Source organism: Triturus cristatus, chromosome 4_2 (assembly GCF_964204655.1).
Source record: "Triturus cristatus chromosome 4_2, aTriCri1.1, whole genome shotgun sequence".
NCBI classification, from domain to species: domain Eukaryota; kingdom Metazoa; phylum Chordata; class Amphibia; order Caudata; family Salamandridae; genus Triturus; species Triturus cristatus.
In genome coordinates, this window is record NC_140586.1 from 781,008,028 (window position 1) to 781,032,767 (window position 24,740).

General features: G+C 46.3%; 1 protein-coding gene across 3 annotated transcripts in view; it reads right to left on the reverse strand.

Moving 5' to 3' along the window:
* Window positions 1-24,740, reverse strand: part of LOC146835037 (cytochrome P450 4B1-like) — a 276,047-nt gene that overhangs the window by 11,859 nt on the left and 239,448 nt on the right. For 2 of the 3 annotated variants that reach the window (XM_085602698.1, XM_085602697.1), the window contains one exon: window positions 3,699-3,781. The exons of the other annotated variant lie outside the window; for it this stretch is intronic. In XM_085602698.1, coding sequence (XP_085458824.1) covers window positions 3,699-3,781 — 83 coding nt within the window. The remainder of the gene's footprint in view (window positions 1-3,698; window positions 3,782-24,740) is intronic. 3 annotated transcript variants of the gene reach the window in all.

Consider the following 24,740-nt stretch of genomic DNA (forward strand, 5'->3'; position numbering starts at 1 on the left):
ATATGTATTTATAAACAAGCATTGAAAATGCAATAGGTCTCGCCTTTTATTAAGTTAAAGCCATTTGCTTTGCTATACAATACCATTAGCAAAGAAAATGGCTTTAACTTAATCAAAGGCGAGACCTATTGCATTTTTAATGCTTGTTTTGGTATGCGTGCAGCTTTGAGCAACTGTGCAGGTCTTTATGTGGTATTTCATATGATAATAATCTATTTATAGGGTTAGTGCACTGGGTTGTCAGGTCTGATATTTTGTTTACAACTCATGGTCCTGAGCAGGCATGTTTGGTGAGAGAAGTGGTCAAGAAGATCTGCTCGAATAGACTTTGTTACAAGCATCTCATCTCTGAGTGCAATTGTGAGATGTAAAGCGGCACGCATAGGTGAACTAAAGGGAGGATTGCTATGATGAACCCACTATAGGGAACACATTATGGGTGTCTCAGCAAGTGGAATGTAAAATATGGAATCGGACTTTGCTTATGGGGGCTTCCCAGAGAGTTGCACTAGCTGACGTAAGTTACAAAGGTGCTTTTCCCTGCAGCTTTCTTAAAGAATGCCCTGTCGATAACTATTACATAGTTTCTTTTATACGCCTTGCCTTTTGCTACAAACACAATATACAACTCAAGCACAGCTCATGGCACTATGAGGCTCGCCCTAAAACTTTACACCTAAAACAAAACATGCAAACATTTACAATTACTAGTGTAACATTCAAGTAGCAGTTGGGTGTCACTCAAAATGTCATATGCATGATGTATAGATTCCACATATAAGCACACAGCAAATACATAACAGTAACACATAGGCAATGGAGTAGCCAGAAAATTTGAATACCCCCCACTTTGAACTAAAGCTCTTATGACACCAAGAAAGCAAAGTAATTCATCACAACCCTCCCAAGAAGAGCTCTCTTGTCCAAGGATCCAGCCATTCATCCTTCCCTGATATCCGCCATTTTAAATTTACATTCTGTCATCTATTAATTCTTTCATCCATCATTCAGTCTTTCACCATTCGTTCTGTCCTTCCATTTGTTTGCCCATCCATATACAAACCTTTTTCACCATTTGAAAGCCTATCCATCATCTATCCTTCCATCCATTTATTTAAATTTAATTTATTTTTGTTTTTTATTTATTTTACAGAGTTTTATATAGCACAAACTTGATCCGAATCGGGTATCAGAGTGCTTTACATAGCACCAGTTGCATTACATGAGGACACATTCATTTTTGTTAGGCACGGGAGATTAAGTGATTTGTCGAGAATCACAGGATGTTCAGCGTCATTGCCAAGACTCAAACCCATTTCCTCAAGGTTGACCACCCTAGCCGTTAGGCCAACTCCTCTCCCCTCCATCATTTCACTCATCCATCCATCCATCCATCCATCTACCCTTTCACTCATCTATCCATCATCCATCCACCCTTTCACCCAATCCATCCTTTCAGTCATCCATCCACTCTTCCACCCATCCATCCATTTACTCATCCATCCAACCATTTACCCTTTCACCCAAGCCATCCTTTTACTCATCCATTCCCTCTTCCAACCATCCATCCATTCACTCATCCATTCAACCATTCACCCTGTCGCCCATCCAGCCATCCTTTCACTTACTCATCCATCCACCCAGTCACTCATCCATCCACCTATTCAACTTTTCAATCATCCATCCATCCTTTCTTCCAGCTCTCCGCCCTCCCTTTCACTCATGTATGCATTCTTTCACTCATCCATCTTTACATTCTTCTTTCCACTCATCTAGGCCCATCCATTCTGCCAATCATTCATCCATGCTTTCACTCATCTATCCATCAATCCATCCATCCTTCCTTTCTCTCTCCATTCTCCTTTTACTTAGCCACCCATCTTCTATCCACCCTTCACCCATCCACCCACTAATCCATTTACTTATCTACTCATGAATCCATCCACTGACGCAATCACTCATCCATCCTTTCTCTCATCCACACACCCTTTCACTCATCTATCCATCCTTTTGTCCATCTACTCTCCCTTTCACTCACTCGTCCATACTTACATCCACCCTTTCACTCATCCATCCATCCATCCATCCATTCATACACCGTTTCACTTATCAATTCATCAATCCATCCATCATTTCTCTCACCCATCCACCCATTCACTCACCCTTCATCCACCCTTTCACTCATCCATCCGTTTACTGCTCCATCCACCCTTTTACCCATCCATCTACCCTTCTACCAATACATCCATCTATTTACCCTCATCCATCCTTTCACTCACACATCCATCCTTTCTCTCATTATGCATCCATTCACCTTTTCACTCATCCATTCATCCTTTCACTAATCCATCCAGCCATTTACCCATTCCTTCACTTATTCACTCACCCACCGTTTCACATTAATTACGAGCTGAGCCTTTGTCTACTGTGTTTCAGACAGAAGAGACCAATAAAGAACTTCACCCTCACTGTAGTTTCGAAAGCAAGGGGTGGGGAGGGGAGGGGTGGGAGAGGGTTTCCTATGCCCCTGCACATAGGCAATCTGAAAACTTGGAAGACATGAGTCATGCATGATGCACAGTGCCAGGACATGAGGTGACTGTGACATGGTGTTGTTTTCAGGGCTTTAAGTGGGATGAAAAAACTGGGGGTCTCTCCAAGGGGGTGTCTGATGTAATTAAGGGCAAGCCTTAAAACACCTAAGCTAAAAATATGTGCTGAACATAACGTATCACCCGACTGTTATTTGGCTGTTTCTAACAGCGCATATAGTAACATTAGACCTACAACAAGCCATGACTATTGGCTTTGTCAATGGATGCTAGTTGCATAAAATAAATAAAAAGCAGCAACTATGACTTCATTGTATATAATATTAAAAATGCTTCAGCTCTGAAATGAGGAGACTCTGTAAAAACTATAACCTCTTCTTTTTATTAACCTCTTTAGCCATCTTCTTTTCATGAGCTGGCACATAGCAGCGTGGGTATTTCGGTATATTTGTTGTCTACATTTCTTCCATTTAACCATAAAAGAATGCCCTTCCCTAGAATGCCATAGGAGGAAGCCACCACATGCCGTAACAGCTCAAACTGGCCCATTGTCCTTCTGTATGTGACAATCAGCCTGCAGACAGAATGACAATGGGGGTTGGGGGCAGTTCTTGGGCTCTGAGGATGAGTGTGAGGCAGTCCCATGAGGGAGCTGAGGCCTCTCGCAGGGGAACAGCTCTTCTCCCAGCAAGTCCCAAAATTACAGACAAAAGCCATCCGTAAAAGGGATCCTCAGGGACAGCGGACGTGAGGTCTACATTACGGACGGTCCGTGAAATTTGCGGGAGGTTGGTCACCCTGATTATAATGGGTAGTGGGAGGCTCATTTCTTTGTAGTTTGAGATCGCCTACAGATATATAATGATGCCCACATATACATGCCACGTTTTCTTACAATCAAGGGGTCTGGGAGATACATGTGGGAGCCCCCCTGCCCAGCTCTCATTCCCTCTGTGGAGGGGTTAGGGATATGTAACGCACCTTTGGGATTTTAATAGGAAAGCGCCATGACTGCTCTTCACTTGGCCGTTTCACCAGTTCCCAACAGCACTGTGATCCCCACCACAAACCGGTCCATTCCTAATGTAGATCCTGAATCTATACATAGTTAAGGTCCGTGTCCATAGGTCTTACGAGCGGACTTACCTTTGTCCAGCAATAAAAGGCAGGAACGCATGAGAGTGTCTGTGGGACGAATTCTCAGGTGAAAATCTGAGTGGATCAAACATCTGCAATGCAAAACACCAATGTGAGCATGAGGTCTTCATAAAGCTTTACTCTAAAGCCGGCAGTGTGCAAGCCTCACAACTGGAGATCCCACATTTGACCGCACCTTTCCCCATGCTTGGACCCTCTCCTTGCCTTCCTGCTGCCCAGGTCTGTAATGCCGTCAGCGTTTGTGTTCAGATTCCCTCAAACGCGACACAATGTTGTCATGGCCTCATCCCACTGATGCAGCCAGGAGGGCCGCATCCTACCGAAATATCTCACAGAGAATCTTTACAAGACCAAAGGCCTGAAGATACAAATCAGACATGGTGAAGATAGCTTTTAACAATTTCAAAGGGGTTAAAAAAAGCTGTGCGCCCTTTCCTCTTTTCCTTCAAGCATTTACATGAAAACCCCCTTTAAGAAAGAATGGTCTGGCCAAGGGTGCAAAATATATTTTGACTTTAAATACAATCCCGAAAGCCCATTTCAATAAACAATATTTTGCAGCTCTACTTTAAAACAACCCAAAACACAAACAATTCCTCAAGTGAAACTTGCAATCATATTTACGGATTTTCCAGATGTCGATTTCAATAATGTGCATAATTCTTCTAACATGTGTCATAGAGCAGGGGCTACAGCTTCAGCTGCCGTATGGGTCTTCATATACCCATCTTTCAACTTAAGGGTACGACATTTAGATAGAACCAAATAATTGTATTATCTACAAAATTTTTAATGCGTGATACAGACTTACTGTTTGGGCAGTGAAAAAAAAAAGGGCACATAATGCAGCTGGCATCGGACGATAAAAAATAATTGGCTCTCGGTGCAATCATATTACAGTGTGGCTGCACTATTATCATTGTACATAACACTGCGAAAAAACTCTTCTGGCATTCCAAATCAATTTATTTAGGAGAATGTGTCATTTGATGAGCCAGCGTATTCCAAAATGTGTGCTCAACTTGATTACCAAATAGGATTATCACTCACATCCTCGTGTGACATGTGCATTCATCATTGTCAGAAATTGGAGTATTAGTTGATGAGAGTAAGTACCCAACTCAGGTAATAATCACAATCCTTGCCAGGGTGAACCAAAAAAGTCACTAAATAAACCATAGCTCAACCCCCTGGTAGCTGTGGCACGGAGCAGATAGGCTAAACTTAGAGGCAATGGGCAAAGTATTTATGTAGTACCAAAACAATAATAGAGTCAGAACAGAACACAAGAAAAATCACAAACGAATTTAGAAACACAGAGAATATTACAACACATAAAATGACACTATAATAACATACATCCAAAAAGAGAAACCAGAGTTATGAATTTTAAAATTTTAAATGGAAAAATTGTACCCAAACTCCCTGTACATTTTTCCGCAAACAAGGGGGTTCGGATAAAATGGGATCGTATCGACCCAAACACATTTTTAAGGACTCGTTTACAGAGCAGGCAAGGATATCTTTCGCTGCCTCTTCACTGATGGCGCATCCAGTTAGATTCGTGATAACTATGTAGCAATTTGTATTACCCAAGTATAACAAGATTAGGGAGTGTAGAGGTGAACGCTAAGGTGGATACATCCTCCACTTAAGTATCAGTTTATAAACAAAAGGATCCACCTTATAAAAGGAGGTACTGAAGAGACCAGACAACAGGGGTAATGGTGAATGAGTGTCCCTAAACGTGGTTGGGCACACTCAGTGTTGTTTAAATACCCCTCACACACCAAGAATGGCCTATGGTGTCATGCTTCATCATTGGGGTCTTCCCGCCCCGCTGCAGGACGGGGCGTGCTACGACCTACGACTACGTGGGAGCACTTTGGATGAAGTACTATGTGTGATGTAAAGGGAGGGTCTATTGTAGTTGTGAAAATGTGTATGTTAAAAAGCAACTGGCCCAGGGAGACAGAAAAAACTTTAATTCGTCCCGGGAGGGCTGGTGCTATTAAAAACAAAAGTGCGGAGTTTGCCTACGTAATGTGTGGTTACTCCTAGTGAGTCAACATGTTTCGATGCTAGGCATCTTCATCAGGACAGGAAAAAGATCCCTCCCAATTTAGAAGCATGTGCTTAGTAAATATTCAAACGTGAAAAAATGCAGTAAATAGTGCACATCTATACAATACCTAATCGTATGTATGTAAATTTATACGTATATGAGGATAATGCCTCATGAACCTAGAACGGGAAGGATCGTAATGGAGCCTTAGTTGTGCCCTGGCTGACGATCTCAGCTACGAGTCTGTCCCTCCCGCGGTTCACACAGCGGATCCGCGGGAGGGACAGTCTTAGACAGGTTGAACCTTTATTGGAACCCGGCATTGGCCCTTTGTGTTTTAATGAGACTTGGTTAAATGATTTATTAGATATGACAGCAGTCACTATTGCTATCCAGAAAGCTTGACCTGGGTAGGCTCCAGGTCCCGATGAAGTTCCCATCCACATGCTAAAATGTAACCTGGAATTTTGGGCACCATTAGTCACCAATGTACTTAGAACAGTCTTCAGGGAGGCCACAAATGACTACTGGAGGGAGTCCATAACAGTACCAATATACAAGAAAGGTGACAGAAACCTCCCTGCATGCTATCATCCAAGCTCACTGAGAATCATGAGGTCATTAGACATGGCTTCAGTACTCAATTACATGCCAATTTCGATAACTTCTTGGGTGGAGCCTTACTTAACATGGGTGGAAAACCCAGAATACAGATTTTATCTAACAAGGCTACGAATAAATGAGATTCATTTTTTAGTGGCCTTTTCCCTCCCAGGATCATGGTTCGCATCGCTGCCAAGATGCCCTTGTTAATGGCAACACATCTCAATCAACAGTGCTTTTCATGCTTGTTTACACTTTTACTATTTAAAATAATATTTTGTTGATATTAACTTGAGAAGAGATATTTTTAGAATATGTTGAACTTGCTAGTTGTTTCTAACCATAGTTTGCTGCTATTAACTTGAGAGAAAGGTCATATTTTTTACATGCTAAATTTTGCTTCTATGTGTGATAGATAGCTCTGTGTGATTGGATCAAAATCATCTTATTGCCTAAAGCACCTTCCTGCACAAAAACAATCCTACGATGCGTTTCTTCTTTCTAAGTGTGCTGCATGCAGCATATACGGTAAGAGGAAAAAAACGAGAAGAAATAAACATATTTCTCCTCGGCACCCCTCACCTCAGGAGGCGTAGGAATTGGACGCTTCCCCATGTTTACATCACTTTGTAAATCTGGGGCAGGGTCAAATTCCATGGGGAGTGCATGAGAAAACCCACCGCAACGCCCTTAGAACGCCTCCTGGGTGCAGAGTAAGGCGATGCAGCGATTACTCATGATTTATGAGGCCACTCAAAACCACGCAGGGTGGCTGTGCTTGGCTTCATAACTCTTTATGAGAGTCCTGTGGCACGCATGTACCATGTTACGTGGTGCAAAAGTGACACAGGACTATCATAAATTAGCCCCTTAGTACAGAGGAAGGGTGTAGCACCTTTCAATATCCTTCCATGTGAAAACTACAGGTTAAATCAGTCTTGGCAATTTAATCCCCAGATCTGGGGAAAAGTTAAATTACACTGGTTAAATTAATTAAATTCCCAAATTTTTGAAATTTCAGGAGATATTTTCTTCTTGAACTAGTCTCCTGCCAGTACCTGGTGTGACTTTTTTGCGTATATAATACAGCAAACCACATTTCACTCTAAAAGCATAATTTAGTGTAATTTCAAATAACTTTCATGAAATTTCATAAAAAATAATCAAGCTGTTAGGCACACTGGCAGCAGTTCCTCAGCATGTCAATAAACTTGTAGCTACAGTAATGAGCACACATATTATGCAACATCTCCTCCCAAAGCAAGTTTTACAACAAATTATGGCTTTGTATGATTATCTCACAAGGCAAGCTTGACTAAGAAAGAAATCACAAGCAAATACAAAGGCATTCACAATCGGGTTTGTCATTTATAAGTCAACATGGAAAAAGTTCAGTTCTTTATAACAATCAATGGTAAATAACAAATGCATTTGTTGTTGCAGCTCACAAAGCACCTCAACCAGCATCAAAAGGCAAAAGTCAAAAATCTATGTTACATAAAAAAATTAAACATGCATTAGTCATTACAACTCAAAATCAATTAGTTTATTTTGGAAAAAAATGTCCTTAAAAACATATTCCACATATATTCAGTTATACAATACAATAACATGTAACTCGAAAAAATATTTAAATAAGTTCAAAACTTCCAGTATTCGTATTTCATTACACAAAATTTAAAAAGCCAATAAAACAATTTAGACAATAAAACAAATTAACTTTCCATAAAGTGCAGAGTTTAACACCCAAGACACTAACAAATATTTCCTTGCTGTGACCTTTAATCAACCAAGCAGACATTAAAAATCGTGAGACACAGTGTACAATGAGTACACTTGCCTCGTGTAGTAGATTACTTGTTAGCTTTTCTCTACTGTACTGCTCTGTTGGAATGTTGCATGACATCATGGAATGCCTGGGTGCCTCTCTAGGTGAGATTGTCAGTTGGTGGACTCAGGCTGAGCTGTAAGGAGCTTGCTCCTGGTGGGGCTATCTTTCTACTATCTAACCTCTTCTACCATCCTGATCTTCTGTACTGGAACCAAGCTATCATTAAAGAAGTAACCTACATGTACAGATGGACTCTGTATCTTCCTTTACTACATTTTGGTGACGTTTTTGAACCTACGTGTGCAACAAAGGGAAAGAGTCATTCAAGGAACCAAAGGACTAGCAACTAAAGACTTTAAGGACTTTCAAAACGTCAATTGAAAGTCGGAGGTAACGCCCTGGCCAGCCCCACCAGTGTCCTGTTCCACCTGGACAGCCTGCAGCCTGGGCGTTTAGTCTGCTGTCACCCATCTGTCTGCTGTCACCTGGATGATTTCCAGGTCTCTAGCAACAAGCCTCTCTGCGCCTCAACAGTGAGAGTGTCTCAGTGTTTGGAGTGAAACTTGTCTTTTGACATTGTCTTTTGAACATTGCGTAGCCGAACAACAGCGACTAGCACTCTTCGTGTGTGTGTGATTTGTGGCAGTGCTTTATTTGGGACAGTCATTACATCAAACGGCTTTCAGCAACCAAGGAGGAATTGGCAAAGTGACTCGCTGTGCGAGAAGCGACACCTTGTGGGACAACTGTGCATCTTCTGGTGAAATCAGAACTTTATTTTCCAGGATTCATTTTTTTTTAAAAGTGGACCGCATCGGCAGCGCATCGTTTAAATTCAAAGTCGGTGCTCGCGCTTCTCACCGTTTCTCCAGCGTCGCTTGGATCCTCATCGTTCTTAGTGACGTCTTTCTCCCTTCATGCCTTCACTGCTTTGTGACGCCCGCCTGCAGTAGCGCGCTGTGAGCCACTCGGCTCGACGTGATGCAGCGTGCTGCCATCTTGGAATTGGCTCTGCATGCTGATTCTGTTACCTTTTTGCCAACCACGTTCGTTTTACTCCTTCAGGCTTCAACACTTACTCGCAGACTTCGCAGTTTGACAGATGCTTACACGTGACAATGTCGTTGAGCGGATAAATGATGTGACACGAGTAATGGCATTACTTGAGAGAATAAAGGTGAGATTGATCCTGGTGACTGCTTTAAAGTTCTTAACAAGTTTGGGCTGGACTTGCTTGTTGCAATTCAGTGTGCTCCTGTCAAAGTCTGCAAGGAGTTACCTATCCAAGCAGGGGCTAGAGCAATGTTTTTGGAGCTGTGGTGGCTATGCGGACAACACAGGGATAATACATGGACCCACAGCTCTTCTACCGGGACACAGTACAAGTCGGCATAATGCAAGTCCTGTTTCGTTTGTGGTCTGCGTGTAGGGATCTCGGGTGAGAAATCGCTCACCGGTGTTAGACTAGTGCTTTGTGATTATAACATCTGTATTCATTATGTGTGTCCTCTATAGGTCTGTGCTTTCATCGTGTGGGGGAGGGGTCATGGTGTCTTGCCTTAATTTTGGTTGGTTATCTAGAGTGTGACACCTAGGGGAGGGTGTGCAGTCTCTCATGAGCGTTGTTATCCTGTGATGTACCCTTATTAGGGAAAGTTGTGTTGTGTGTGGGCAGCCAATGCCCGCATTAGTTCTCCAGGGTTAATGCCCTGTGGTGTACCTTACATAGGGGAGGTTGGGTTGTTTCTGGGGTGTGTACCCCGTGGTGTACCCTTATTAGGGGATGTTTTTTTTGTGTTTCTGGGGTGTGTCCTGTGGTGTACCCTTCTAGGCTTAAACTAGTTTGGGGAGGTTGTGTATCTGGGTAGTCAAGGCCTCATGTCAGTTCCCAGGGAGGTTGTCCTGTGGTGTACCCTTCTAGGCTTAAACTAGTTTGGGGAGGTGGTGTATCTGGGTAGTCAAGGCCTCATGTCAGTTCCCAGGGTGATTGTCCTGTGGTGTACCCTACCTAGGGGAAGTCGTGGTGTTTTGTAAAGTGTTTGAATCTTTCTGTACTCATCTCTTTGGGGGTGGTTGTGGGGGTTATTAATGCCTCTATTTTAGTTTTCGGGTTTTCTTGGGTGTGTGTACCCTTTGGTGTACCCTATCTAGGGGAGGTTGTCTTGTTTTCAGGGGCTAGTACCCTGTCGTGTTTCTTGGGGAAGTTTTTTTTGGTTGTTTCCTAATGTTATCTTGAGTCTTCTTTCATGTGGACACCATGCTCCGGTCAAAGTCTACCTGCGTGGAATTCGTGGCCAAGGGTTTCACGCTTGTACAACTTTGAGTGGTAAGTTTTTTCGTCAGTGTTTAGGCCTCTTTATGTGTCAGCATGTCTTCTACCAAGGGACCTCGTGTTTCTTTATTGGGTGTGTCCTCTCTTGAGTATATTTGTTGTGGTGGTGGTACTTTTCTTGCTATCTGGAGTGTATCTAGCCACTATTGTATCCCTTTGTTGGGGATGTTGTTTTCTCCCAAGGGTCTGTGTTTTACACCCACTTTTGTTTAACAGGGTGTCTACCCAGTGGTGTACACGAGTATGGGGAGGTTGTGTGGGTGATCGCCCTTCTTTGTTGCAGTGTTTTTTATCTAAGCTGCTGTGTCTTCTCTAAGGGAGGGGGATGGGGCGTGTAGTAATGTGGTTTGCGATTTTAATGTTTAACATCTTAACATTTCTGTTCATGCCAGTGAAATTCATGATACCTCATGCAATACACCTGTGGATATGTGTATCTCATTGTTGCACTTTCCTGCTAAAATGTATTGGGGTATCTTATGTGTCTTTACTTTTACTTCGGTTGTTCCCTAAGGAAAGAGGATGTGTAGTAGATTACTTGTTAGCTTTTCTCTACTGTACTGCTCTGTTGGAATGTTGCATGACATCATGGAATGCCTGGGTGCCTCTCTAGGTGAGATTGTCAGTTGGTGGACTCAGGCTGAGCTGTAAAGAGCTTGCTCCTGGTGGGGCTATCTTTCTACTATCTAACCTCTTCTACCATCCTGATCTTCTGTACTGGAACCAAGCTATCATTAAAGAAGTAACCTACATGTACAGATGGACTCTGTATCTTCCTTTACTACACCTCGCTACTAAGAATTCTAAGTGCCTCTAAGAGTCTTTTCGTACCAATTCTTCAACACAACAGAACTATCCACTTCTTCCTCTGTACCGTGTATGCCTTGCAAAAAACATATGTGGGCTACTGACTCTTCTTCTGCACGGCAAATGGGACAGAGTACAAAGGTAACGCCCAACTTCGACCATTTTTAGGTTTCGCCTGCATGAAATCTATTGTATTGAACATAAATTTTAATCTGTGGTTTTGTGAAGCGGACTTCAGCGTGTGATATTGGGACATACTTTTCCCATTTATTGTTTATAATTATTCCTGTGACACATCACTTTGGGCACACAATATTTGTGCTTCTTCTAAGTAAGATGCCAAGAATCACCTTGTTTCAGTACTTCATCTGCCACAGTAAACTTGACGTAAAGCGTCTATGTGAGATACCTAGATATATAGAAGCTTTGAAAACGTCCTGTGGGGACGAAACGCGCCGCATCGACTATCTATTTGGTGCTGTGGTTTAAAAAAAAGGAATCATGAACAAAAGAATACAGAATAAAGGAAGAATATGTTTCCAGCAATTTGACGACTAATTAGATTTATTTGGGAGGCAGTATATGAATGTCATTTATATTCGATTGTTGACTGCTATGTGCTATCATAATTCTTGGATACAAAACTCCTATGAATAATAATGTATGATAATATTTGAATGCAAAGACAATTTTGATCTCTGTATTTTGTGTTTTCCCAATTAGTGGGGACGTAGGAAGGTCACGCTCCTGGCTTATTGCACCATGCCGTTGTTCTTAATTGCCAAATACTAGACTGACTGGTGCAGGTTTCTAGTGCCTTGACCTTTCGCCTCTTCCATGAGTTAAATTTTAAAAGGGTATTACATCCTGCCCTCACTGTTCATTAATTTGCGTGCTTGCCACTTACTTTTCCTCTGTTTCTATTGTCTGTGGCATACTATTTTCTGTTGTTCCTCCGTGTGTTTCTGTTATCTGTCTCCCATTGCCCAAGTACTGTTTTCATCCACTTTGTGAAACCTTTTTTAAGCTTTTGTCTGCACAGCACTTGTTTTTTATTTTCCGTCACTGGCCCACACTCATTGTGCTTTACATCGCATAATTGTTTCTGTGGTTTTACACAGGTCTCCCTGTGAGCGCAGCTTCCTTTCCCATAGTTTCTACCTCATGTATACATGCCAGTCTGCCTTCACAATCTGGAATTACTTTTACCCTATGTATGGCTGACTTTTTTCGATTGTGCATGCTGATTCGTCATTATGACCACTGTGCCCTCTCCCGGCATACTGCACTGAGTATATGCGGCTCATTTAGTTTCATCCACATATGTTTCCTTATTTCCCTTAACTGTCCCCTATGCATTGTGCCCTTTTTCTTTATGACAGCATTTTTCTTAATGACAGCAATTTATACATTACACCCTTATCCCCCTTGGGTGATATAGGTCCTTTGCAGCCCCTCTCCAATATGGCCGCTGCTTTCTTCCCCTGTTTTGGCTGTCAGCGCTTTTCATATGCAGCTAGCTCCCATTCTTATCACGTATGCGCACCCATCCAGTTAGCTTTTATTCCTTCAGCCTCAGTTGCCGGCGTCTCACTTCATCTCAGGAAGAATGGACCAGATACATGCATTGAATCTTCCATGGTGAGTGCCGTCTTCTCCTTTGTCTCCCACGCACTCTGTCTAATCGGCCGGTCTCCATTTTCACTGATTCTCCCCATCCCCTTTCTTTCCCAAGCCACGTTACCTTGCAGAGCATGACCTGTGCAATTATTCATGGTATCGTCATTGTACTAAACATACCTGTATTTGGCATATTCTCTACAAGCAACCAGGTACTCTGGTTGACTGTGCTGCATGGTGAGTCTTTTTCTGGCCCATCCGCCACCTCCCCTCCCCTTTTAGTTTTTGCACATTGTTCAGAGGTTCTTCACCTGGCTGGGACCAATATATCATTGTTGTCCATTCTCTTCTCATTCCTCTGGCCATATATGTGCCTTAATTGGATTCCATGTGTGGTTTTTAGCTCTCGCATAGCAAATGCAGCACATGCGCTGTTCGCCTTGGCGAGTCTCTATTGTTGTGGCTTTTGCTAGCGAAGGGAGACAAACCATGTGCGTGCACGGACATCCGATGTGCACGCTCATGGCATCTCCTCTCCGCGCTCTCACGCTTCCACTGCGCGCTTGTTTAAGAGACATGCACGCGTCTGGTTTTGCAAGAAGTGTCCTGGGGGAGTGGATGTGATTGAGCAGCCCGGGCTTGTTAGAGCTGAAAGTAGAGCAGGCAAACCCTGGCACAGCCAGCAATAAATCTGGGGCACTCGCTGTGCAGGGAAGCGCGCGCTGAGGAGATGAATCACGAGAGGGCTGCAGCAGAGCGCGCCACTGGTCCCTTCACTACCCTCTGGCGGCATCAGCTGTGCTCCTGAGATTCATTAGCTGGCTGCTTTTAGGCAGCAGGTCCAATGCATGCGGCTACATGCGTATCTGAAAACTGGTGATTTTTTGGTAACATGAAGTATTATTCCATGTATAGTTTGATTTCCTCTGGCCTCCATGGTTTATGAGGTACACTGTTTGTCATAAAACAATAACCAATGTTGGGGAGCGAGAGGGTCAGCCATTTCTGATTGGCCTTCACTAGGGTCCTTCGCCTTGGTCTCTGGACCTCACCTTACCTCCTCAAAGTGTCTTCTCCTCACACCATAATGGCATTTACACTTATGTAGAGTGACTTTCAGTGTAGTATTTCTTGATCTTGAAATATTGGCGAGGACCACTCTGTTTGAAAATGGCACGCGGATTTCCTTGTGTTTTGTGAATTCGGTTTCTGTGAAATCCCTTATGTTGCTTATTACCACATGTAGTAAGCACATGCATTCTATTACACTGTTTCCACATCTGGGCTCGGACTGCATATAGTGATTTTTGACAATAACAGCTTCTTTAGTCCAAATTGTTGCACATTTCCCACTGTATTAGGTGCAATTTTCAAGACACTGACAAGCACCACTTTCCAGAATTAATCTGAACGGCATCTTGCTCAGCAATGGCCAAGGTCTGGCCCAGAATATTTCATTCTATAGCAGCATCTGAAAGGTGATCAGTGTAAGTCATTGAGTTGCTTCACGGAATGGATTCATTCATGGAGTGCTGATGTGTGCCTAGAACAAAAGGACAACTTTGTGACTGAAATTAATGAGCTAGTTCCGAAAATGATGGTTGGCAGCAGAAGGGTACGTCCCTCCATTTGACTCCACAATCTTCTCCATCAAAAAAGGGCTTTTTACTCTACAGTGCTTTAAATATATATTTCTTTTTTGTTCCTTACAAACTACGTGGCGCCTGCTGCTGCTTGAGAGGACACGACTGAATACCTGTCAGTGATGGGATTTGTATGAGTGTCTGCATCTACAGGTTGTGAGAGATAGCATCGCCGGGGTGTAACGAAAGTGTTAATCAGTCCATGGTTGCTTTTTATTTCTTGTGATTTTTCACTCCCATTAATTGCTCTAGGTAAACCTTTCCAGTGGGCCTGGTCCAGTGTCAGATTACATCCGTGATCAGGCAGCTTAGTATGTGGATATTGGCCTACCATTGGCTGTGGCTCCCTAACCCAACTCTTGGTCACGCAGTTTGCACCACACACCTACCTGCTATGGCCGAGAGCAGTCACAGCATCTCCATGATGCTTGCCTGGACTGAGTGACAGGTGACCAGAGAGGAGCTGTAAGGCCTTTGTTAAGCCAGTCTTCATAACAAAGTGTTAAAGTGATATTTCAGAAGAACTTCAAAGACATAAGCCTTTAATTCTGTGGTGTTTCTTTAATATTTCATCTTGTTACTGGTGAGATATTTACTGAATCTCCCCTTTCAAGTGTAAAAGCCGCTGGTGCATCATGAGATATAATGCTGAGGGGTGAGTGGTCTCACACAATCTAATTTTCACATGCACTTTTCAGCTCCACTGCTCTTACGTCGCTCTTTTCTATTTTCCTATGTATGCCCTGCAGAATTTGCAGTCTCAGACTAGATCGGTGATCTACCCAGGCAGATTCCTCTCCAGCCTCTGGCATTTAGCTTCTCTAGAGCAGACCCCCTCCAGGAAGAGTTTACTTGCTGCCTGATTTCACCCTGCAGTCCTTCACCAGTACATTAAAAACTACCAGAGGTGAATAATCTGATCTTCAGATTAATGAAGAGCTTCTAAACTGCTGATATGTAGTTGAAGTACAGAGCAATCGTTTGGTTTTAACCTTAGGTAGACTATTTTTGTGTTCATACTGAGGGACCAGTTTGGAGAAAAAGAAGGAAACTTCCATCACTGGGAAAGTCTGTCTACCCACCACTAGGAGGCTAATGTAATTATTTAATTAATTGTACCCCTGTATGAAGCACACTTTGGGGGCTTCCCAGGAAGTCTTAGCATGGGGGATGTTGAGGAAATTGATACCGTAGGCACTACAGACCCTAAAATCTGTTTCTATTTGGTGCTAAAAAAAATCCTGACTTTTTAGATCTTTAAGTGGTGCAGATAAATCACTAGGTATCAGCAGTTAAATAATTTCAATTATTTCTATTGACTGAAAAAGTGAATAGCTGTTCCTTAGCATTTTGGTTTTCTTCTTGAGGAAAGTGAATACAAAGCTAGCTGAGTTTTATTGATGAGGACTCCTTGTGTATTAAAGTGAGCACCTTTAGAGGGAAAAGAAATAAATCATAAAAACTGACAAGTGTAACGGGGAGAGCACCACAATGAAAATACAACAGGCAACCAACCAGTAAAGAATGCCACAGAAATATTCGCTTTTGAAGATGCCACAGAGAGATCAGTGAATGATGCTGCTGCACACAAATCTGATAGTAATGACAGCACTGTGACATTAGCCTTTAAAGCTACGCCAGAAAAATCGTTAAGCTAAAGGTACCACTGTGCCAACGTATTTTCTTCCCCCTCGATTACTTTCTTGGCTCAATAAAAGGCCATGAATTGAGCTAATATTAGTTACCACTCACCACTGTTCTGTCGCCCCAAGTTTGTCTTTTGCTCTTCACTGAATCACTTATGAGGTAGACCCACCTCCTCGACAGGAACTCTGCTGCTGCCCACCCACCTGTGACTTGCCCATCATACCTTCGCAAGATATCTTCCCTGCATCCCAGAATGCCCTCGAATAGATTCCATCCTTGCAGGACAGTTTATGCTAAAGGACCCTTTATTAGAAGCAGGTGAGTCATAAGGGCTATGACGAGGAAGAGAAAGACTGGCAGCAAGGCAGAATTAATTTACCTAATCTAGACCACAATTCCGAGTGCCTGTCTCTTTTCATGGTCCTACCTTTTGATGCTTACCAAGCCGTGCTGAGGCTATTGCCTGTGTAAACAGAATAAAAACCTCCATATAAAAGAGCTGCATACCAACACAGAATGTGAATAAAAGAAATGTATGTGAAGTTTAACTATTTTACAATTGTAAGGGGGTGATGATAAACATTACCCCCAGGTCCCTTATGTCCTCGTCCCCTTCATAAACAGATTGGAGATAACTATCTCCCGACAGAAAAAAATAGCAGAAAGAAAGGTGGGACCCTAATACTGCCCCTCCCACCGGGAGTACATAAGCAGTACTTACCCAGCATCCCGTCTGTTCTTTTTTTCTGTCTGTCGACAGATTAGACGTGGTGTGCTGTTCTGCTGCTCCTGCTGGGCTGGTGTGGCGTTCCTTTCCTCCTCCCCCCGCCTGGCTGCCTGGCTGTGCGGGCAGGGGGAGCGTTCCTGGTCCGTCCCCTGGCCTGCCGGGCTTGCTGGGGGTCGTGACGGTGGTGGCCGGTGTGCTGCCTGGTTCCTGCGGGACCTTTACGGCTGGTGCGCTCCCGGGTACTTCCGGGTCGCGTGCACGTCTTCCTGAAGCTGGGCGTTTGGGAGACGTGCCGCGTTTCCTGTGTGCCGAAAAATTCATTTCCGCTGTTGGGGTGGGGGCCTTGCTGCTGGTGGTGTCCGGCCCCTGCCCTGGGTGAGTCCCGCTTTGCGGTGTTGTTGTTATTCACTTTTGCGTTGGACTCTTTCTTCCTTTCAGGTCCGTGTTGGCCGGCGGAGGCTCCTGGGGATGCCGAGGTTTGAACCCGGGACCTCATGAGGATATACGAGGCATGCGCTCTACTGCTGTGCTCCATCCCGACCGACGCGACCGTGGGTTACCTTTACTGTTGGGGTGGGGGCCTTGCTGATGGTGGTGTCCGGCCCCTGCCCTGGGTGAGTCCCGCATTGCGGTTTTATGGTTCTTCGCTATGTGTTGGTGCTCTTTCTTTCTTTCTTTCAGGTCCGTGATGGTTGGCGGGGGCTCTTGGAGATGCCGGGGTTTGAACCCGGGACCTCATGCTTGCATAACATGCGCTCTGCCGCTGAGCTACATCCCGGCGCGCCCATGGTTTTCCTTGCTGCTGGCGCTGTCCTGGTCCTTCCTCTTCGCTGTCGCTTGACTGCTTGGGGGTGTTGGGGTGCGTGGATCCTTGCTCCTCCTTCCTGCCCGTTTGCCCTGTGTCCGACCGAGTGCTTCTTCTGCTGCCGGAGTTTGTGACTGCGGCAATGTGACGCTCCTTCTGGCTGCTGCCTCTGCCTGTGCTGGTTTCGTCCCGGTTGTGGATGCTGCCTTCCCGCGTGGGCTGCCTCTTTTGTGGATAGGGTTCCGGGTTGGAGCCTGACTTTGGCTCGGCGTACTGTGTTTCTGCGCTGTTCGCCTGGTCTCCCTGCGCCTTGCGCACTTGTAGGAATCCTTGTGTACCGTCCCTGGTGTTATTGCGGGGAGCTCCGTTGCCTTTGCGTCAGGTGTGGCTGTGTGACTTGCGGTTCTGTGCTGCACTTCGGGTGTTTGCGTGGTGCGACGTAGAGTTGTTGTGCTCCTTCTCTTTCCCCGTGTCCGCACCTCTCTGTCCTGTCCCCGGTGTGTGTTGGGGTTACGTTCCCGTGGTGCTCTCGTTGGTTCTGTTAGTTGTGCACTGGGGCTGCTGTGTGGCCCTTTCTTTCGGGGGCTGTTGGCCGCTCGGCGCCTCTGTCTTTGGGCGCTTCCTGCTCTTCCCGCGCCTCTGGTTTGCTCCTTTCCCCTGCTCCTGTGGCGCCTCTGTTTTGTGTGTGGTGCCGGTCCTCCCGCTCCTGTTCCGTTTTGGACGGGTTGGCCTTGGCCTGTTTGGGTGGGGGTGGCTCCTGGTGTTGCCGGGGTTTGTACCGGGGGCCTCCTGCTTGGGCTGCGTGCTCTCTGCTGCTGCTCTGCGTCCCCTCTTCTGCCCTCGTGTGTGGTCTGCGGGGCTGGGGTTCTTGCCTGGTTGGGCTGTTCCTCGTCCTTGGCTTCCTGGGTGTACCGGGTGGCTGGGATGGTATGCTGGGGTGTGCGGTGATGCCGGTGTTTTTGTTCACCAGGTAGGCTGTCTGTATGACCTTGTCTCTCGTGCGGGGGCCTGGTCGCCAGTTTGGCTCTCTGCCTCTGCGGCCTCCTGCTCCTGGCTGCCGGGGCTGGTGCTGCGCATCCGCTGTTGCTTGCAGCTGGTCTGTGCCGCCTTGTCCCCTTGACGCTTTCCTTTCGGGGCTTCTGTGTTGCTCCACTGGGTGTCTGTGGGCTTGCTTGCTAGCTGCCGCTTTGCCTCTGTGGGACATGGACTCCCTAGGTCGTGGGTCTGGGGTTCGTGGTCCTCTCTTGTACGCTTGGGTTTCCCCTCTCTTGCTCTCTTGGTCTTGCCGGGATCTGCCTGTTTTTTGGCATTTTATGCGCGGTCCTGGGGCTGGGTGTTGTTGAGAACCGTGCCGTGGTCCGGCCTGGAGTGGGTGGGTTCCTAGGTTGGATTCCCTACCAGGGGGTTCTTGCCTGTGCGGCTGGCTCTGTTCCTCTGCTGCCGTCCGGTTTCGCTGGTTGTGGGCCGTGTTTGGCTGTGCCGTGGGTTTTTTCTGCCTCTCTTCGGGGTTGCTCGCTCTGTCCGCTGGGGTGCGGTGTCCCCTTCCTTTCTGGGGTCTGCGCTCCCTGGAGTTCGGTGTGGCCTTGTGCTGGGGGGCTTCTTTTGCTGAGGCTGCCTCCTTTTTGCATCTGTTTCTGGCTTCTTCCGTGCTGGGTGCTTTGGTTTTTTGTTTGCTCCTGGCTCTGGCACTGGCGTTTCCTGGTTTCTGGGGTTCCTTGGTGTGGCCTTGTGTTCCTCTGCTACTGCGGCGCTCCTGCTCGTTTTCTGGGCTTGTCTTTGGCTTCTTTCGGTGGGTCCTGGTCGCCCCTCCTATTGCCTGTGGCGGTCTTGCTCTCGCCTGGTCTCTGTGGTTCCGCTGGGTAGGGACGGGTTTTTTCCTGCTTGTGGCTCCCTGGGGGTGCCTGTGGCGATCGGCTTCTCCGACGGTTTGGGTTGCGTCCTGCTCTCCCTTTCCTTTGAGTCCCCCCTGGGGTGTGTTGCCAGTGGCGGTTCACGTTTTGGCTATCTGGCGTTCGTGCCTGGTTTGTTTGGGGCCTGGCTCTCTTCGCTGGTGCTGTGTCCTTGACTTGGCTCTGGTTTCCCCTCTTGGTATGCTGGGGTTTCCGGTTTCTGCTGGTTTTGGGCGTCTGGTGGTCGCCTGTTTTCGGGCGTGTTTCCTTGCCTGCGCTCTCTCGGTGGATCATGGCGGGGCTCTCTCTTGGTTTCGTGTCGTGTTCTGGTGGGTCCTTCTGGGCCTGCTCATGCCGGCGCTTTTTTCCTGGGCTTGGTTCGCCTTTCGTTGGGTGTCCTTGTTTCTGCCTGGTTCCTGGGGTTCGGTTGGGTTCTGTTGAGCTTCGGTTCTCCATTGCTCCTGTATGGCTGGCCGCCCTCTTCTTTTTTCCTGGGCTGCGGGTCCCTTGTCCGGCCCTGTGTGGGTCCGGGTGTTCGGTGCTTCTGGGTTGGCTCCTCCGGGGTTGCCTCCTGTTGCTCCTGGTCTGCGGGCTTCCTTCTGGATCTGAGTAGCCTCTGGCTGGGCCTCCTTGTCGTGCTCTCTCTCCTGGCTCATGGGTGTCCGGGTTCTTCTGATGCTTGGCCCTCTGCTTCTCTGCTTCCTCAGGTTTCCGTTTTGGTGGTTTCCTGTGCTTGTTCTTTCTTCCGGCCTTCTGTTTGGGCCGGCGTTGGGTTGCTGGGGGTCTCGTTAGGCCTCTCTGCCTTTCCTTTGCCCCGGCTGCGTGGGCTTCTTCCAGGGTTGGTTGGGCCTGCGGGTTGCTGGGCTCCGGTCCTGGCTTCCTGGTTCCTTGTCCCTTGTTGCCCTCGTTTTTTGCTGTCTCTTGACTCCTCTTCGGTATTGTGTGGGGTCGGACCTGGTGGGTTTCCGGTCTGGGTACTATGAGTCCTAGGGATTTTTGTTCTGTGGCTCTGGCCCTTGCTGTGTGCTTGGCCTGGGTGTTGGGTGCCTGTGCGGTCGTCCTCCTTCTTGGCTTCTGTTTTTTTATCTGCCCTCTATCTTGCGGTTCCGGTTCAGTTCCGGATTGCTTCTTCTGCTCCGCCTGTTCTGGGTTTTGGCCGCCCTGTTCGATTGGCGGTTTTTCTTCCCTGTGGGGGTTTTGTCCTCCTGGGGTTTTTGGGCTTCCGTCTCCTTCCCGGTCCTTTTTGGTCTGGTTGGGGTCTGGTTCCTGTTTTGCTCACGTGCTCTTGCTGTGGTTCTTCCCCGGCCCTGGCCTCCTCTGCGGGGTTCGTTGGCTTTCTTCTCTGTGCTTTCATCTGGCCGGGTTGTTTGGTTTGGTGTAGTGGGACGGTTTCCTGGCCTGGGCCTTCCTCCTTCTTTCTTGGTCTGGGTGCTTGGGGCTCCGCCTCGTTGCCTGGGCTGGCCTTCTTTCTTTGGCCTTGTCCGGGGGGGTTGGGGATTGCTCGGTGTCTGTTCGGCTGCCGGGTCCTGTGTGCCTTCCTGGTGGTTCTGGGCTGGACGGGCTTGTCCGTCCTTGGCCGTGTCGTTTGGTCTGGTTGTCCTGTCTCCTGTTTCTCTGGTTGGTGGCCTCGTTTTTTGTGGTCCTGGCCTTGTGTTGTTTTCTGGGTTGTCTCCGGTCCTGGTTTGGTGCTGGTCGGTTGCTTCCTGCGGTCTCCCCTGGCCTCCTTCTCGGTGCTCCCTTGGATTGCTGCGTTGGTGTGGTTTCCTGGGTATGCTTTTGGTTTTGGAAGGCCGGTTTTTCTGCTTTGGTATTCTCCAATCTGTTTATGAAGGGGACGAGGACATAAGGGACCTGGGGGTAATGCTCTATTACTTACCGGTAATCTTCATTACTCCGGGTCCCGTTGTCCTCGTCCCCTTCATACTCCCCTCCCTCCCACCCGGGCGTCCGGCCTTCCTGTCTGGGCTTGGTTGTACAGACGGGATGCTGGGTAAGTACTGCTTATGTACTCCCGGTGGGAGGGGCAGTATTAGGGTCCCAGCATGCCTTCTGCTCTTTTTTTCTGTCGGGAGATAGTTATCTCCAATCTGTTTATGAAGGGGACGAGGACAACGGGACCCGGAGTAATGAAGATTACCAGTAAGCAATAGAGCATTAACTCACAATCCTCATCAATCTGAGGGTAACTCAAACATATGAGGATTTGCCTAGGTAATCGCCGAGCAAATGTGCACTAAATGAATTACCACCCCCGGCCCCCTACCAAAAACCTCTTCCCAGGATGCTGCCGTGCCCACTTGTTGATCATCCCTGGATGTTTACTGGAATGGTACTCCTCATATCAACTGGTACGTTTATCTACTTGATCTGCCAATAGTGATGAGAGAAGACTTTCTACTGTAGAAGGACGCTGTCTGTCCAGAGCAGTGTTTGATGACTTCACCGGCCATCCTCACTCTCTAACATTTACTTGTCCCATGGGCCAGCTCATGCTGTGCTCCACCGTTGTCCCTCTCCAAGTCATCTCCTCCATGGGGCTGAAAGGGGGTCAGGCATATACCCTGCCTGGGTATTGTGCATATACCCCAAAGTTGTTGTTGAGCATCAGTAGGGTTCCTGTCCGTGAGGTCAGCACACCTCATAAGGGCTAGTTCATTGTTCATTGATATCTTTTATTTAATCAATTTCACGTATCCTCTTCCTCAAAGTCTCAGAGCAGAATCCCAGGGGACCTACATTTTAGCCCAGACGTCCCGTAACCGTGGCATGGATTTGCATATTTCATGCTTCTCTTCCTCTTCTTTTTGTAGCATAAATAACATCGCTTTAAATGCCTCGACCACAACAAGCCTGTGCAACTGTCCTGAGCTCCAAGCACCTTCTGACTGCAGTTTTTGGGACCTGCTGAGGGGATTTTGGTGGATTTGCATCACTTGGACCTCCAGTGCGATGTATTTAGAAACACAGACTTGATCACATCTTTGCCTCAGCAGCTCGCTCTCTGCAAGCAGCGGTATATAAACCGGAAGCACGCTATACGTCACGAGGGGCTGTGAACGCAGCTACCGGGCTGCACGCGACCTATTTCTGATGAGCCGACGGGCTCCACCGTCAGTCACTGTGGCTTGATGTTCCTGAGACATGAATTGCAGAAATGAAACGGGCTTGCCCGTGTACTTCGCAGTTTCGTCATCAGTAGAATTCTTCGTCAGGAATAGATGCACGTTTATACTTGTGTGAAATGTCTGCAGTGGAATACTCGTCTCGAGGAAGGCTCTGTCGTGTCTTGAACATAGCCCATCCCCACCGTTGGAATACTGTTCACTGTTCAAGGACTACTGTATAGTAACAACCAGAGGGTGCATGAGAGGGGTCCAAGGGGTGAGTGGAAATGGAGAGGAATGCGGATTGGTGGGGGGTACTAATTGAGAAACAACAAAATATTTTGTAAACTGACCAACATTTTCGAGGCCTTCCAAACAGAGAGGGGGAGAGAGCGTGTGAGCATTTTTGTAAGACAAAATTCCTGGTGAACTCCAACAGATGCATCACCATACCTGACTGAAAGCACCTGTATACAACTATTTACCCAAAAATACATTTAATAGAGGGGTGTAAGACTCCAAACATCCCCCTGAAGCTGCGCCCCTGAAACAACAGATAACGAAGCAGTTTGGCTGAATGTGACGCTCCTGGGGCAGGATGGCCGTGTTTAGCAATGTTATTTCTTTTTAGGTCGAGCCTGGGTGGCACAAGCGCTGCTCTGCGAGGCATGCTGTATTTGGGTATAGACTGAAGCCCCGCCCACTCTTCATCCATATTTGTCATTGGCTTGCGTCATTGTCCTTCGTAAATGCTGGCATCTGATTCATTAATAGGCGGGTTAGTCCCTCCTTAGTACCGCCATGTCTTCATATGTAACCTCCCATGAGAATTGACCCTTTTACTTCTGTTGTTACATGATATGTCTTATTTAGTCTGTAAGTACTATTTTCTTTAATGCGTTTGTCCTACTGAAGGCATGACATGCTTTCCTGCAGCAATCAGCGTGTCATGCGCACTTTCACTTTCTAAGCAGCCCAGTACAATGGCAGCCACTTCTTTGAAATGAAATAGGTCTCGCATTTACAACAGTTTGAGCTATTGGCAGTGTATTTGACAATGCTTTTATTTATGTGTTAGTTATTAAAACAGATAAATAAAAGGCATTGTCATTTACACTGCCAATAGCTTAATCTCTTGCAAATGCGAGACCTATTGCATTGCAAATGCTTGTTTAAGTCAGTCTCTATTTATTACAGTTAGTTCCGCATTTCATAGCTATTTATCTTGCTACCTCTGTACTATTATCATTATATCCACATTGACTCTTGATTTTCTAGTGCACTGCCCCATTGGACAGTACAACTTCTCTCTAGCTCTGTACCTACCTTGTGTTTACCTGTGCACATGAGCAGATCTTTTGTGAAGGCAGCTTCTATGTCTCATGTACCTACTAACCCTCCAGGTCTGCAGACAGTTCATCTCAGATTGCGTCCAATGTACTCTCTGTGCCCACATGCTGCTAGGGCGGATTCTGTAGGTCTTAAAATGCAGGCTGCCTGTGCATGCGATGTCTTGGTACACACAGGGAATATACAGTGTACATTTTCCCTGGTATCCATGTAAACAGCCTGGGCACGAGACAAGCTCTCAGTTGCCTTTCAGCTCAGGAAGCAGTCCTGCACACTGTTGTCGGTTTGAGTACATGCTGGCCTGCTTTAGATATGTTCTTGGAGATGTTCTTGCTTCTTTTTCAATGCACAAACCACTTGTATATCGCAGGGTGTATATCAGAACACTGAGATGGCCCGCCCACTGCCTTCGATAATGCATGTTTTCTCTGTTTACGGTTATCTTGGTGTGCTTTGTTTTTTTGTCGTCACTGGTATCTATCTGCTCCTCAATCTGGTTTTGCAAAGGTCTTTTATAAATATATTTTGACACAGTCTGTGTCCCAGCTGTCGTACACTTGCTTTCCTTTTCGTCTACCACCTTTATTGAACTTATATGAATGAATGA